The 14994-nt window shown below is 41.7% G+C and overlaps 1 protein-coding gene across 2 annotated transcripts in view; it reads right to left on the bottom strand.

Annotated features, from left to right (window-relative positions):
• GRAP2 (GRB2 related adaptor protein 2) overlaps positions 1 to 14994 on the bottom strand; it is a 153654-nt gene that overhangs the window by 79458 nt on the left and 59202 nt on the right. Inside the window, exons 1-2 of one of the 2 annotated variants that reach the window (XM_063427429.1) lie at positions 8473 to 8538; positions 5433 to 5547 (exon numbers count right to left, since the gene is read on the bottom strand). In XM_063427429.1, the coding sequence (XP_063283499.1) occupies positions 5433 to 5510 (78 nt within the window). In that variant the 5' untranslated portion in view covers positions 5511 to 5547; positions 8473 to 8538. Of the gene's footprint in view, positions 1 to 5432; positions 5548 to 8472; positions 8539 to 14994 lie in introns of those variants that run through there. The other variant, XM_063427428.1, reaches the window with a different exon arrangement.

Below are 14994 nucleotides of genomic sequence, written 5' to 3'. Positions count from 1 at the left end.
ATTAAAACGTGTCAGTCCCCTTAAAAAATAATGCAAGTCGGGGAAGTGAAAGACCCCCAAGATATGGCAACACCACTGCACAGTCAACCCTATTGCATAGTAGTTTTCAAAATTTACTAAAAACTTAATGCTTTAAAAGAGAGACAATTGGGGGAAAAACAGCCCTTCTATATAATGCATTTAATAGATTAAAATTACATCAAATATATTTCTTATCCTCCATTATCCTGGAACTGAATATATTAGATAGGCAGACCCCACTCTCATTAGAAGCATCTCCATCAATCAAAATCATACGGTCTGTGGGTTCTTTACTTATTCCATAAATCTCTGTCCAGTTTTTTTAATGTACATAGGAATTTGGGATAGTGTGCAAGTAAATATTTTCTTTATTGTATGTTTTGGGACTGATGTGTACTTTAGATATTTTTTACTTTTATAAAACTATGCCCAAAAGTGGTTTATGGTATAATCCGTTTATTCCAAGGAGTGGTTCCAATCATCACCTAGATTTAGTGGAACTCCTTTGTAACGTTATAGCAGCCCTAACATGGTTGCTATCAGTGTATACACAGCCTTGTTCTCATTTCTGTTTTTTTTTTGGATTGACACTCGGATTTAGAAATTATGAGCTGGTCAGTTTTTATTCTTGTGGATTATCATTGTGTCAATTCCTCAGTAACAAAATAAGTGATTCAAATATTTATAATGCTGAAGGGAATTGGTCAAAAGAGAAAGCAAATATAAAGTGACCGTTTTATTTGCGGCGATCTTTGTTCTTTTTCACTCCCCCCTTCCCTATTTTCACACCCTTTCCCCCTCTTTCCCTCAGTTTTCTTTCCCTTTCCATTATCCAAAACTCATTTGAAATCTAATAAAGTGATAAAGTGTAATTCTGTTAAAAGCATCTATTACAAAAACGTTGACCACCTGTGTAAAATTTTGAGATAATTCTCAAACAGTGAAATATTATGAATATTTTTTTTTTGTCAGCCTTAAAGCGATAACCCATTCACTGGGCACAAATTCTGTGCTCAGCTCGTATACAATAATTCTCTAATCTTAGAAGACAAATTGGAGCCCTTATCTAGGTCATAGAGTTTATACAGCTTATTATCACTCTTAATTTCCCTATTTTTAACAAAAAGTTTTTTAACCCCTTAAGGACACATGACATGTGTGACATGTCATGATTCCCTTTTATTCCAGAAGTTTGGTCCTTAGGGGGTTAAGTTAAAGTAAGGTATTCTTTGCTGGAAATTCAATGATTTGTAGATAGAGTAGTGAATGGTGTAAAAATCACTCCGTCAAATAAGTCACCAATATATACAATGCCAGCATTTACCCAATTCCTTATATTTATATTATCAAGATACAGGGACAAAGCTTCTATAGGAGCATCCATGGAGATACATTCTTTACTATTATGCTCTCATTTCTGTTGTTCAATTCAGTTGTTCTGACAATATCTAACATAGACAGGACCTTTCCCGAATATTTTACTCAACACACTTGTGTGCCTATTAATTTCTAGTAGTCGCTAGCTGTTCAGAAGAACAAAAGACTTGTTTCATCTATGACCTGAATTTGATGTATTTCAGTCTTGCTCATCCCTCAATCATTGAAGTATGTAAATATTTTCATTCACTGTAAGAAATGTCTTATTCCAGGTAACAGGCAAAAAGAAACAGTGACTGCCTGCAACCTTTTCTCACAAATTGCCACTTGCAAACCACAATTACATCGTCAAAAATAAACTTCTGGGCATGTGAATGGCTATGGAAGAGAGGGATATTAAGTTATATCAGAACCACATGCTTATGATTTTATTTTTATACAGGATCAATATTAACTGTCTATCATTATTAGCGTAATTATTAAAGTGTTACTCCAAGCACAACGTCCAGGTGATTTGAAGTGGTCATGGTGCCATGATTATGCTTCAGTATGAATCGCTGCATATTCAGAGTTTAACCCATTGCTGCCAGAGTATAATTCCAGAGACATTGCTGTATCTTTAGCCAGCAAAGTGTTTTGGAAGAAGGCCCAAGAACTTACAATCTAAAGAGAAATTTTGAGGTATTTGCAAATACTGGTTAGATTGTGTGTTTTTAAGGCAGCAGTGAGGTAAAATTTAGAGCACACAGTTAGTCACACTATACGGCATAGGATGTCCCTGGCAAACATACTGAAGTAGTTAAAAGAAAGGTCATGCCAGCATTTCCTTCAAACATTTGCATAATCACAATCAGTTGCATGTAACAACTCTTCCTAACGCAACCATTTTCTCCACCCTTTCTTTTCCCTTAAACTGCTTTGTAATTGAATGCCACATGTGCAACTACTAGAATAATTAAAAAGATACCTCCTTAAAGGACCACTATAGTGCCAGGAAAACATACTCGTTATACTTCCGTGGCGCTGAAGGGGGAGGAAGGGGTTAATCCGTTACCTTTTTTCCAGCGCCGGGCTCCCTCGGCGCTGGGACTCTCCTCCCTCTTCTTCCGTCATCGGCTGAATGCGCATGCGCAACAAGAGCCGCGTGGGCATTCAGACAGTCTCATAGAAAAGCATTATCAATGCTTTCCTATGGACGCTGGCGTCTTCTCACTGTGTTTTTCACAGTGTGAAGCGCGGAAGCGCCTCTAGCAGCTGTCAGTGAGACAGCCACTAGAGGCTGGATCAGGGCCGGCGCGTCCATAAGGCGGCACAGGCGGCCGCCTTAGGGCGCACCGGCCTGGGGGCGCAAAAGTCCGGGTGACAGGCAGGAGGGAAGCGCACAGCTCCCCTCTCCTGCCGGTCACTTCTAGTAGCGTGGCCGAGCGCCAACCTGCAGTGCCGCGGACTGTGTGGAGGGGGCGGGGATATGAACACATCATATCCCTGCTCCCTCTGTAGCACACAGCGCAGCTGGCGCCCAGCAGGGGCAGAGCTACCGCCAGCAACCTTCAAGTCAGCATGGGAGGAAGTCCTCCCAAGAAGACTGGAGCACGAGAAGGCAGAGAGGAGGGGGGCTGGGCAGGACCAGCTCCTCCAACTCCCAACTACCTCAGGCAGCACTTTGGATCCCAGGTAAGCCACCCTCCTGAACCTGTCTGTCAGTGTGTCTGTGTGTGTATATGTCTGTCTGTCAGTGTGTCTGTATATGTCTGTCTGTGTGTGTATGTCTGTCTGTCTGTCAGTGTGTCTGTGTGTGTATATGTCTGTCAGTGTGTCTGTGTGTGTATATGTCTGTCTGTCAGTGTGTCAGTGTGTCTGTGTGTGTATATGTCTGTCAGTATGTCTGTGTGTCTGTGTGTGTATATGTCTGTCTGTCAGTGTGTGTATATGTCTGTATGTCAGTGTGTCTGTGTGTGTATATGTCTGTCTGTCTGTGTGTCTGTGTGTGTATGTCTGTCTGTGTGTCTGTGTGTGTATATGTCTGTCAGTGTGTCTGTGTGTGTATATGCCTGTCTGTCAGTGTGTCAGTGTGTCTGTGTGTGTATATGTCTGTCAGTGTGTCTGTGTGTGTATATGTCTGTCTGTCAGTGTGTCTGTGTGTGTATATGTCTGTCTGTCAGTGTGTGTGTGTGTGTATATGTCTGTCTGTCAGTGTGTCAGTGTGTCTGTGTGTGTATATGTCTGTCAGTGTGTCTGTGTGTGTATATGTCTGTCTGTCAGTGTGTGTATATGTCTGTCTGTCAGTGTGTCTGTGTGTGTGTATATGTCTGTCAGTGTGTCTGTGTGTGTGTGTGTATATGTCTGTCTGTGTGTCTGTGTGTGTATGTCTGTCTGTCAGTGTGTCTGTGTGTGTATATGTCTGTCAGTGTGTCTGTGTGTGTATATGTCTGTCTGTCAGTGTGTCAGTGTGTCTGTGTGTGTATATGTCTGTCAGTGTGTCTGTGTGTCTGTGTGTGTATATGTCTGTCTGTCAGTGTGTCTGTGTGTGTATATGTCTGTCTGTCTATGTGTCTGTGTGTGTATGTCTGTCTGTGTGTCTGTGTGTGTATATGTCTGTCTGTCAGTGTGTCTGTGTGTGTATATGTCTGTCTGTCAGTGTGTGTGTGTATCTATATTTCTGTCAGTGTGTGTGTGTATGTCTGTTAGTGTGTCTTTGTGTGTTTGTGTATGTCTATCATTGTGTATGTGTGTATCTGTATGTCTGTCAGTGTGTATCTATGTTTCTGTCAGTGTGTGTTTATCTGTATGTCTGTCAGTGTTTGTGTGTATCTGTATATGTGTGTGTATCTGTGTGTCTATCTGAATGTGTATCAGTTTGTGTATATGTGTATCTGCATGTGTGTCAGTGTGTGTATCTTTGTGTATGTGTATCACAGTGTGTGCGTGTGTGGCAGTGTATGTGTATATGTATATGTGCATATATCTCAGCATTCAAACACCAACACTACACACAAATAAACACCTGCATGCAAACGTCAACACAACATACAAACACACCCCTGCATTCAAATGTCAACACTACATACAAACACACCTCTGTATCAGACACCAAAATTATATATAAACACACACCTGCGTTCAAAAATCAACACTACACATAAATGCATGCTTGCATTCAAACGCAAACACTACATACAAACACACCCCTACAATCATACAAACATACTCCATAAAAACACATGCTTACAGTCAAACACACAAATACTGCTCCGTGCTAAATACAATCCTGCAAGCATGGGGAATCGGTAGAGCATCAAAATGCATCTTCGCCTGTGTAGTCAAAAATCCTAGCACCGGCCCTGGGCTGGATTAACCCATAGGTAAACATAGCAGTTTCTCTGAAACTGCTATGTTTACTGCAAAAAGGGTTAAACCTAGCTGGACCTGGCACCCAGACCACTTCATTAAGCTGAAGTGGTCTGGGTGCCTATAGTGGTCCTTTAAGAGTTAGTATATTTGCAGAATTTTGAGTACGGCAATTTGAAGAAATGCCATATAAATGTGTTAATATTTCCTTGGCAAATATTGTGGTGTCCGGTAAGGGTTTAAGATGGAAGGGGTACTAGACTCCACCACTATAATTTGTACACAAACCTATCACTGTAAACTTCCCCTCCTCATCTGCTGGACCCACCCCAAATGTACTCCATCCTCAATGAGAAGTCACACGTGTTCAAAACATAAACCTGCAGAAACTCATATATTGGAAAAAAAGTTCAATTATACAAAAAAGAGTAGGCATAAAATATATCTGACAGTAGGAGATAATTTTGCAGTGATTATCTAGATGTGGTCATAAGTGCCCCAATGGGTGAGCCATTAGTAACATTGGCACAGATTAATGTAATACGTTTGGTTTATAATGGAGAATTAATTTATAACAGAAAAGAGTAAAGTATTCTTTCTATTAAAATGAAATGTAGTAATTATAGTTGGCCTGACATAAAACATTGTATATTGGATTTTACAGTCATGATAAAGCTCCCACGTACCTTTAGCACGTCCCCCTTTTTAAAACTCAGTTCATCTTCCCCTGATGCAACAAACTCGTACATTGCCGCAGCTTCCATCGTCTCCTCGGCAGGTATACATAAGATGAAAACCAGTCTGTGAGAAGGATAAACACAACATTGGTAAACTCATATAAAATGCACATACAAGAACACTATTCAGCCAGTCATGACACCGATTTGCATAACAAGTATGATTCTTTACCTAAAAATGTATAATTCTATTAAAATGGACAGATTACATAGGATTACAGGTTTTGTTCTACATTTTTCAAATCATATGTGTCTACCGTGTCTACATATAATATTTCATACTAGTGTATATAACTCACTTACAGGGTTATTTACAAAGAGTACAACAATTCAAAATGAATTCAAAGTGATTTTTAAATTTACGTCAAAATGATCAAATTGTAAAAAAAAAAAAACAATATCAAGTATGTTTTCAGTTGAGCTTATTGTGGCTGAAATCACTTTTGATTCCCAAAATTTAGCACTTTAGCAAATAACCCTGCTAGTTGCATGTTAAGTATTAGTAATTCTAAATTTAAAGTAGCTCACTTTTAAAAGCAACATATCTGAAAAAAGATCTTATGACTCATCTGAAAAAAAAAATCCTTTTATTGTTTTTTCTAAGTATCATTATATATTGACTATTAGACTTGTCAGATGGTACTGAAGATGGTATTACATAACCACATAACTTGGGGCAAACTTGGCATCAAAATGAAATTTGTTAACTACCTTCTCTTGTATTTCATAGTTAAAATGAAAGCAATTGGAAATACTCTGTCTGTATGAGTTGTCAGTGGTTTGAATAAACCTTCCCAGAGAGCACAGAGAGCCCATGGATCAGTTTTGCACCAGGGCCCCATAGATTGTGTGTACGCCACTGGATAAGGTAAAGGCATTGTCTCTCAAAATAGTAGGTTGTATTGCAGCTTGTTTATTTTCTTCTTGTTTTTATCATGGGCCCACGTTTTTCCCATTGTATTAATCACTGAAAAAGTAATTACCTAACTGTTATTTATGGAGTCTACCTATCTGTATTAGATTATGCTATTGGGAAACTTTACCATTACTGTACTGTTCACATGTGGTATATCAGCGGGTGCACATCAATGCAGATTTATTGAGTGCTCCTACTGGACAGCAAGCCTTCCACTCCTTGACAGCCTACAGGTGGCAGCCATTGGTGCCTGAATATAGCGACAGTGGAGGAGATACAACCTTAGCAGCAAGACAGGTTGGAAGTGGGTTTGTTGGGTAGCATGTCTATGGAACTCTCCGGCTATGTGCTCAAGTGATGGACGAAAGTCACACTTCAGAAAACATCTTGCTGGCAATCAGATGAATGGTAGTCTGTAGTACCAAAACACATAGCTTGAAACTTTGCCTACACATGTTACACATGTAAAGCTGTCCTATGATTGGTCAATTGAACCCAGTCAAAAATATGTTTTATTTAGAAGTAATATATAATATATTAAAAATCTATACTCATTATTCCAATGGAGGTCATAATTATTCAAGGACAGTCATATATATGACAGGATCTATGGAATGCTGGATTAAACTATGGACATGTGAAATGTGGACAGCAATCAACATAGCTTTCCAGCAGTCAGCAAATATAATAAATTGGAGATTTATTATGAGATAACAATTTCATGACTGCAGGTGGTGCCATATCAGTCAAGGGTATAACAACTAACTCAATAAGACACAGGTATTATTTTGGCCATTCTATTTATTTAAAATCTTAGCAAATAGACAACAAACAGTTAATCAAATTAACACCAAAAACAAGGAACTAACTGATTGCTGATGGCCAACATGTCCCAGTAGCCAGTTATCTCACCACCAACCCAGGGCCCATATGCTCTACTTCACCTTCAGTCAAAGCAGTACTCAAGGAATATTTTTTTATATATATTCTTTTGTCATCATCATGGCTAATATTATTAAACCCCATAAAAGCATATTAAAAAGATTATGAAGATATTATTTTTACAGGTTATATAATATAGCCCATAGTTTATGGCTGTTAGAAATCTTGCAATAATTTAACCAATGCAAATTTGGAAATGTAATGACAGAGAGCCCAAATATGTATGCCCTTTAAAAAAAGAGTAGGCCATATCTGGAGGTCAACTAGGAAAAAAAGTGAAAAGTATCACACTCTAACAGGGTTATTTGCTTAACCCCTTAAGGACCAAACGTCTGGAATACAAGGGAATCATGACATGTCACACATGACATGTGTCCTTAAGGGGTTAAGTAAACATTGCCCATTTTGAGTGAATTCCAAAATTTAGGCCAAACAAGATGCCTTAGAAAAGTTTCACAAGTTAATCCTGTTTTCAGTTTGACTATTTTGGCCTTAAATTTGAACTTTTAATTCTTACTGCAGTGAATAACTATGTAAATGCTTTTAACCTTGACCAGAAACGAAGCACCACAGTTACTGATGTACTCATTTAAATGCAAGAACAGAAATGACACACACATGCCTTAACCTGACAATATCCAATGAATTGCAGGTACAATTCAAACAAGGCAATCCAATCATTCCGTACTTTCACATTTCATAAAATAAGTACTAATAATAAGTTAAAACTGAACATTGGACATCTCCAGATGTACCTTTCCTGATTCAATACATTGTTATCAATATCATTTTATGGATATGAAGGCTGACATCATACCCCTTTTAATTTTCACACGAACCTACAAACAGTTAAAGACAGACTCGATATAGAGTACAGTGTGTGTGCTGGTTCCTTGCAGCTGTGCCTCTGAATCTGTGTCACTGGAAAAAAAAATTAATGTAATTCTTTGTTCTCTATTCAATTTTCGCCGAAATGTTTTAAAAATGTTGTCCCTTTTCATTACAGAATGAATATCTTTGCCTGAGCCACGAAGCCCAGCAGTAATCTAGCCTAGCTCCTGGTGCCTGATTAAACAACCATTACTAGCTGCTATATTTTTCTCGTGTTCTTATTTTTTCTCCCATTCTCACATGACTTATCCAGAAATGTATTTGCGCTCATGAGGACAGCCGGATCCTTTCCCTTGGCTTTGATTAAGAGGCTGAAAAGAAAACGGTTAATGAGCCCGCCCTAATGAGCACTGATCAGCTTGCTCTGAAAACCTGATGTGTGCATGCTTCAGCAAGCCCTCAATGTCTGAGAAAGCTGAAAATGAAAGATTAAAAGAGGCGGGTTTATGCAGCGCAGAATAAAAACCTTTACTCCTCCGTTTGAAGCTGGTTGCTACTAGAGGCTATATGACTTACATATCAAACCAATTACGGTGCTGGAGCGATGATATGTATTCGGGTTTCAAATTTTACATCACTTATCTCATTATTTGGATTTATTAAAGATACTTACGGCGTTTAGCAAGAAAAACGACACCACACTGCATCTGTTTTGTTTTTCTAATTTTATTATATTTAAGATATTAATCGATCCTTTATTATCGACTAATGTTCAAATATATGCATCTGCCAAGTACAAAACAAAAATGTGACATACAACTTTTAAATCTTTATATAGTAATTGAGGTATTGTAATCCACTTATTTTTCAGCATTTTATAAAAAATACTAAGGGTGGATTTAAAAAGAACTGTAAATTGTGTGTATCAGTCTGTATATCAATGGCAAGCAAAAGACATAATATGACAGAATTGCGCTTTATCCTTTTATTTTTTTCTTCATCTGTATATTTGATCGTAACACAGCTTATAAACACACAGTTACATTTTTTTTCTCTCATTTAAAGTGCAGATGCTGTATATATTTCTTGGTATAAGTGTACCCAGACCACACAAAATTCATAAAAAAATATTTAGTTTTTGTCCATTTGGATGAAAACAGCAGTTCTCATGTGCAAAAAAATAAATAAAAGGCAAGGAGGGAGCCGGCAGCGCTACCAGCTTCCTCCCTGTAATAAACTATTCAACCCCCCCCCTGCATTAACCTATGGGGGTCACTATGACCCACATATTAATAAAAGGGATGTTAAATCCTCCTTTGGGGCTGAAGAAAGAAAACATTTGATGGTAAGTATGACATTTTATTTTACAGGGGGTTAGTTTATTGCCACCCCTCTCACTATTATTAGGGTGAGGGGGGTAGGTAGGGTGTTTTTATTGGGGGGGGGAGTGACTAGGGGCCTGGGGACCCCTAGTCACTTTATTATTTGTGGTCCCCACCTGCCGCTCATGGGTGGAGACCTAGGGGGGACATTAGGTCCCCCCATTATTTAATCATTCAAGGTCCCCATCCGCCGATCATGGGTGTGAACCTGGGGGGGACATTAGGTCCCCCACTTAGTTAATTAGGGTCCCTACCCGCCGCTTATGGGTTGGGACCTAGGGGTGATATTAGTTTTCCCCCATTATTTATTTATTTAGGGTCCCCACCTGCCGGTCATGGATGGGGACCTGGGGGAGACATTAGGTACCCCCACTTTACATAATAAAGGTCTCCACCCACCGCTCATGGGTAGAGGCCTGGGGGGGACATTAGGTTCCTCTCCCATTGTTTAATTATTTACGTTCCCCACCCGCCTGTCATGGGTGGGGACCAGGGAGGACATTGGGTCCCCCCCCCCCCTTTAATTAATTAGGGTCCCCACCCGCCGCTCATGGGTGGGGACCTGGGGGAGACATTAGGTCCCCCCATTATTCATTTAATTAAGGTCCCCATCTGACGGTCATGGGTGGGGATGTGGGGGGCACTATGTCCCCCCATTTTAGTTATTTTGATTCCCCACAACATGGGGGAACGGGGAGAACTGTGCCAGGTTCGCCCGTGTAGTAGGGGCTGCTCGCTGTCATTTAAAACTATCACTTCTATATAAATCAGTATCTTATATACCGTGTTTCCCCGAAAATAGGACCTACCCCGAAAATAAGCCCTAGCCGAATTTTCGGGGTGGGCTGCAATATAAGCCCTACCCCGAAAATAAGACCTAGGCATTTTACCTTTGGCGGGACTTCCTTCTTCTATGAGGAGGGGGAGGAGCGTTGCGGGCCGCGGCATCGCGCAGTGTGATGACGACGTGCGCAGCGTGATGACGACGTGCGCAGCGCCGTCAGTCTGCCTTCACGGATCTTCAGCGGAAGGATCCATTCCGGGCGGTGAGGCACCCAGTGGTCGGACTCTTTGAACTGTGAGTAGATACCGGTATTTTATGTCTGGGACTTAATTAATTAAAGGGGGGGGGGTGAATTAATTAAAGGGGGGGTTGAATTTATTAAAGGGGGGGTTGAATTTATTAAAGGGGGGGTGAATTAATTAAAGGGGGGTGAATTAATTAAAGGGAGGGTGGATTAATTAAAGGGGTGGTGGATTAATTAAAGGGGGGTGGATTAATTAGAGGGGGGTGTGGATTAATTAGAGGGGGTGTGTGGATTAATTAGAGGGGGTGTGTGGATTAATTAGAGGGGGGGTGGATTAATTAGAGGGGGTGTGGATTAATTAGAGGGGGGTGTGGATTAGAGGGGGTGTGTGGATTAATTAGATGGGGTGGACTAATTAGAGGGGTGGATTTATTAAAGAGGGGTGGTGGATTAATTAAAGGGGGGTGGATTAATTAAAGGGAGGGTGGATTAATTAGAGGGGGTGGATTAATTAGAGGGGGTGGATTAATTAAAGGGGGGTGGATTAATTAAAGGGGGGGTTCAATGTACATACCGGTACTGTAAATAAATAAGCCCTACCCTGAAAATAAGCCATAGTGTGTTTTGTGTGACTAAAATTAATATAAGACCCGGTCTTATTTTCGGAGAAACATGGTAGAAGTGTTAGAGCTAGGCAAGAGTTAGTGTGAAAAGTAGCTATTTAGATATAAATAGCTTCTTTTTCATATTGCAACATTGTTTTAGTTTTTGCTATAACTATTGGTTACACTTACTCTTACCGTAGCTCTCTATCACTTCTATATGGGATACTAATTTATATCCAGTTTTAAATGACAAAGAGCAGAGTCTGGCTGCTTGCTGTTTAAGCGACATGCCCCTACTCGCGGGGAGGATTTAACCTGTGCCAGGTCACCTCTTATTGCACTAGTGTATGGACAGCAGTAGCGGCATGCCACGAGTAGGGGCATGCAGGAGGAATTAACCGCCCTTTTTATTAATATGGGGGTCATAGTGATCCCCATAGGTTATTGCGGGTGAGGGAGGGTTGAATGGTTGTTTATTACAAGGAGGAAGCTGGTAGCGCTGCTGGCTCCCTCCTTGCTTTTTTTTTTTGTGTGGGCATGTGCAGTGTGTCTAACTGAATAAAAAGGCAATGCATTCGGCATTTGCCCTTTCGTTTCGTTTCTTTTTTGTATGTAGGACTTTCGTTTACGTTTTGGTAAACAAATACAACAAAAACGTACGTGTTCGTACGAAAACGAATGCACATGTCTAATATACAAAGTATTCAGAAACAAATTGCTAAACATGCAGGGACAGGCTGAGTTGCAAGAAGATCACCTGGCATGCTGGAAAAAAAAATTATATGATACATGTGAAGGCTGGGCCTGCAGTTGTGGGCCCCTCCTCATCTTCTTCAGTCCCGTTCGTTTTTCGGCGATTCACATGTCGCTCTTTCCGGCTGTCCTTACTTCCCCCTTACCTGGTCCTCGTGGCTCCTCGCCTGGCCTGCGGTTTCCCGGCTGCTCATTACGCCAGCAGTCCTCCTGAAGCTCTGTTTCCCTCTCTCTTGCGTCCGGTGCGGTTGTAGTGACCTCCGCGGGCATCCTGCTTGCTGTGGTCTTGTGGGCAGGTAGAGCTGTCTTGAAGGGGGGGGGGGGGTCGTCGGCTCTGCTGCGGCGCCGCTCGCCTCCACGGTTGGCCCAGCTTGCTGCACGTTGCTCTTTCCGGCGGGCGGATCGGTGTTTCTGTCTGAGATAGGATCCATGTCCAGGTTTGTGTCACAGGGGGAGAGGGAGATTGCAGGGGTGCGGCCTTTCCTGAATTCGGGTGTTGGGTTGTCCAGGTCCAGCGGAGCAGGTTTACAGGAAACACCCAGATGTCATGCAGCTACTTTTAGGTTTCTGGTTGTGAAGTATGTTTTTCTGCTAAGTGCATTTCAACCTCTACAAACGTATGACCCTGCTATTATAGTCTGGGGAATACGGACTGTTTTTGTTCATGGAGATTGATTGAAAATGTTTCCAATGTCTCTAGAAACAAAACATTTTCCCAAACCCAAGTATTTTAGTTTCATAAATATGAACGGAGTATATTTCCTCAAACATAGCATTAAACGATCAGCTGTGTCTATGGCTCCCTAATCACTGGATTGATAGGTGTAGTTAAGTCAGTTTCACAATCATGGCACACACGTGTCCGAATTTGGGGATATAATGAACCTTTTCTTAAAGCACTATGGATGGGTATATTGAATTTTTTTTTTTTCATTCCTTTCGAGAGCCATCTGGAATTCAGAGATATCCAGATACAATACTCTGGATTTATTCAGATGATTATTTCTCATCGGATATTTATCAGGACTGTGTTCTGATAGACTGATGCTATAACACAGTTCTTGTTAAGACTGCTGATTTAAGATTGTAAGGGATTTGCCGTTCCAAACAAACGTTCTTAATTCTATCTAATGCAGATGGATTAGTGTTAGTGTCTACTCTTAACTGTATGTACCATCCTAGCCTATAAAGTAAAGGGTGCCTAATGGGCTGCAAAAAAAAAAAAAAATTCGGTCTCCTTACAAGGTCTGTCCTGCGTTTAACTTCAGGCTTTCGTTTTCTTTGCTTGGCTGGGACACGTCTGCCCGCCATAACCGTGCTGAGTTATTTCCAGCAAGAGCGTTATGTTTTATTACCGAGAACATGTCCGAGACCTGTGGGCTATACACGCGCATGCGCTTTCTTTTCCTATTTTCCTTGTGTACTCTTACGGCCGACCACCTGGTCTCCGACGGGCTCACTCTGCCCCTCCAGTTACGGTCAGCCCTACGTTTCTCCCTACGATTCCTTTCACACGAATGTCCTCTCTCACTCATTACCCTCACCTCTTCAATCACACACACACACACACACTCGCACTGGGTCTCGTGACCCCCGTGGTGTTTATACCACCACGGTTTCTGTGGCCTACCGCTGAGCTCGCTCCTTTATGCCTGTCCGCCTGGACTCTGACATGCTTACTCTGCCTTCGGTTACGGTCGGCCGTTGCAGTATTTCCTCATTCACCCTCACGTTTTCGATACACGTTCAGCACATCCGTTTTCTCTCACACTACCTTCCCTCCCCTCTTAGTTAACTGTGGCTGGCTGTCAGGGTTCTAGGGTCCAATAGTTTGTATTTCCCCCCCTGGCTTCTTCGCCTTAGGCTAGTGGTCCCGCGAGGCCAACACCCATCCTCATACTCGGAGGTACTACGCCCCTCGGGCCAAATCATAGTTAGTCGCCTCGCATGTGGCATAGAGAGGGCTTCACCTGTCACTCCCATTCTATCTTATGATTAAATGTCACCGAGAGGCCAACACCCCGCCACAACGTTCAGTGGCCACGTTATCCCCTCGCGCCAACGCATAGATAGAGCCTCTCACGCCGCTTGGCATTTAGCAGGGCCTCACCTGTCACCAAACCTAGATTTTAATTGCTTCGCCTTTTGGCATTAGCTAGTATGCCAGCACGCTCACTCACACACTTTTCACACTCTTGCACACATTGGGTCGCTTGTGGGCTGTTATTAGTTTCTTTTTCGTGCGATCGGTCCTGTGCCTCTTCCTACTCTTTCAAAGTGGCCCTGCCTACGGCCTCTCCTGTAGCCGATACCTTTCCTGGCGTTTTTCGGGGCATGATCAGGCTGCTAGCCTCGGTAGCTCGGGGTCGTCATCGTTTCACGTCTGTCTCTCTCTCTTTTTTCTAGCACTCACGGTGCTCGTGTTAGGTCTGGTCTTCCCCTTGAGGCTCCTTTCCCACACATACTGTTACTGTCTCTGTCGATTATGTTGTCTGTATTCGATTTTCGCTTCTTTTGCCACCTCTTACTTACTTCCACTCTACTTATCCAGTCTACAACTTCACTTGTTGGTTCAAGTTTCATTCACACGCAGTTTCATCTCCTCATACCAGCATTTTCCCATACTCAATGCATTTCAGGTTCCAGGAATTTTCAATTTACAGATATCCCATCAACATCCTAGTATTTCGATCACAATCAGTCCTAATCATGCTTGTCATCACGAACCGGGCATCAACCTTTCTATGTAGGGTGATATCTGCTTGATCCAAGGATAATCCAACCGCCATACTGGGGTCAAGAAGGAATTGTTTCCCTAGCTTGTTGCAAATTGGAAAGCGCATCAAACTGGGTTTTTCGCCTTCTTTTGGATCAACCGTTTAATCACAGATGTGAGGTAGGCCGGAATTGGGGGACCCTAGTCCTCGTCAGCCAGGTAACTAGGTAGTCTAGTTGTCAAGACGCTTTACAGGTTCTCACCTATACATGCGGTCTATTGATTACCTTCTCTCCCCCACACTTAGTCTGCGATAGATGGCCATAAATGTTTTATTC

Source organism: Pelobates fuscus, chromosome 7, assembly GCF_036172605.1.
Source record: "Pelobates fuscus isolate aPelFus1 chromosome 7, aPelFus1.pri, whole genome shotgun sequence".
NCBI lineage: Eukaryota > Metazoa > Chordata > Amphibia > Anura > Pelobatidae > Pelobates > Pelobates fuscus.
Note: the sequence above shows the minus strand (reverse complement) of the source record. Positions and strands in the feature narration are given on the sequence as shown.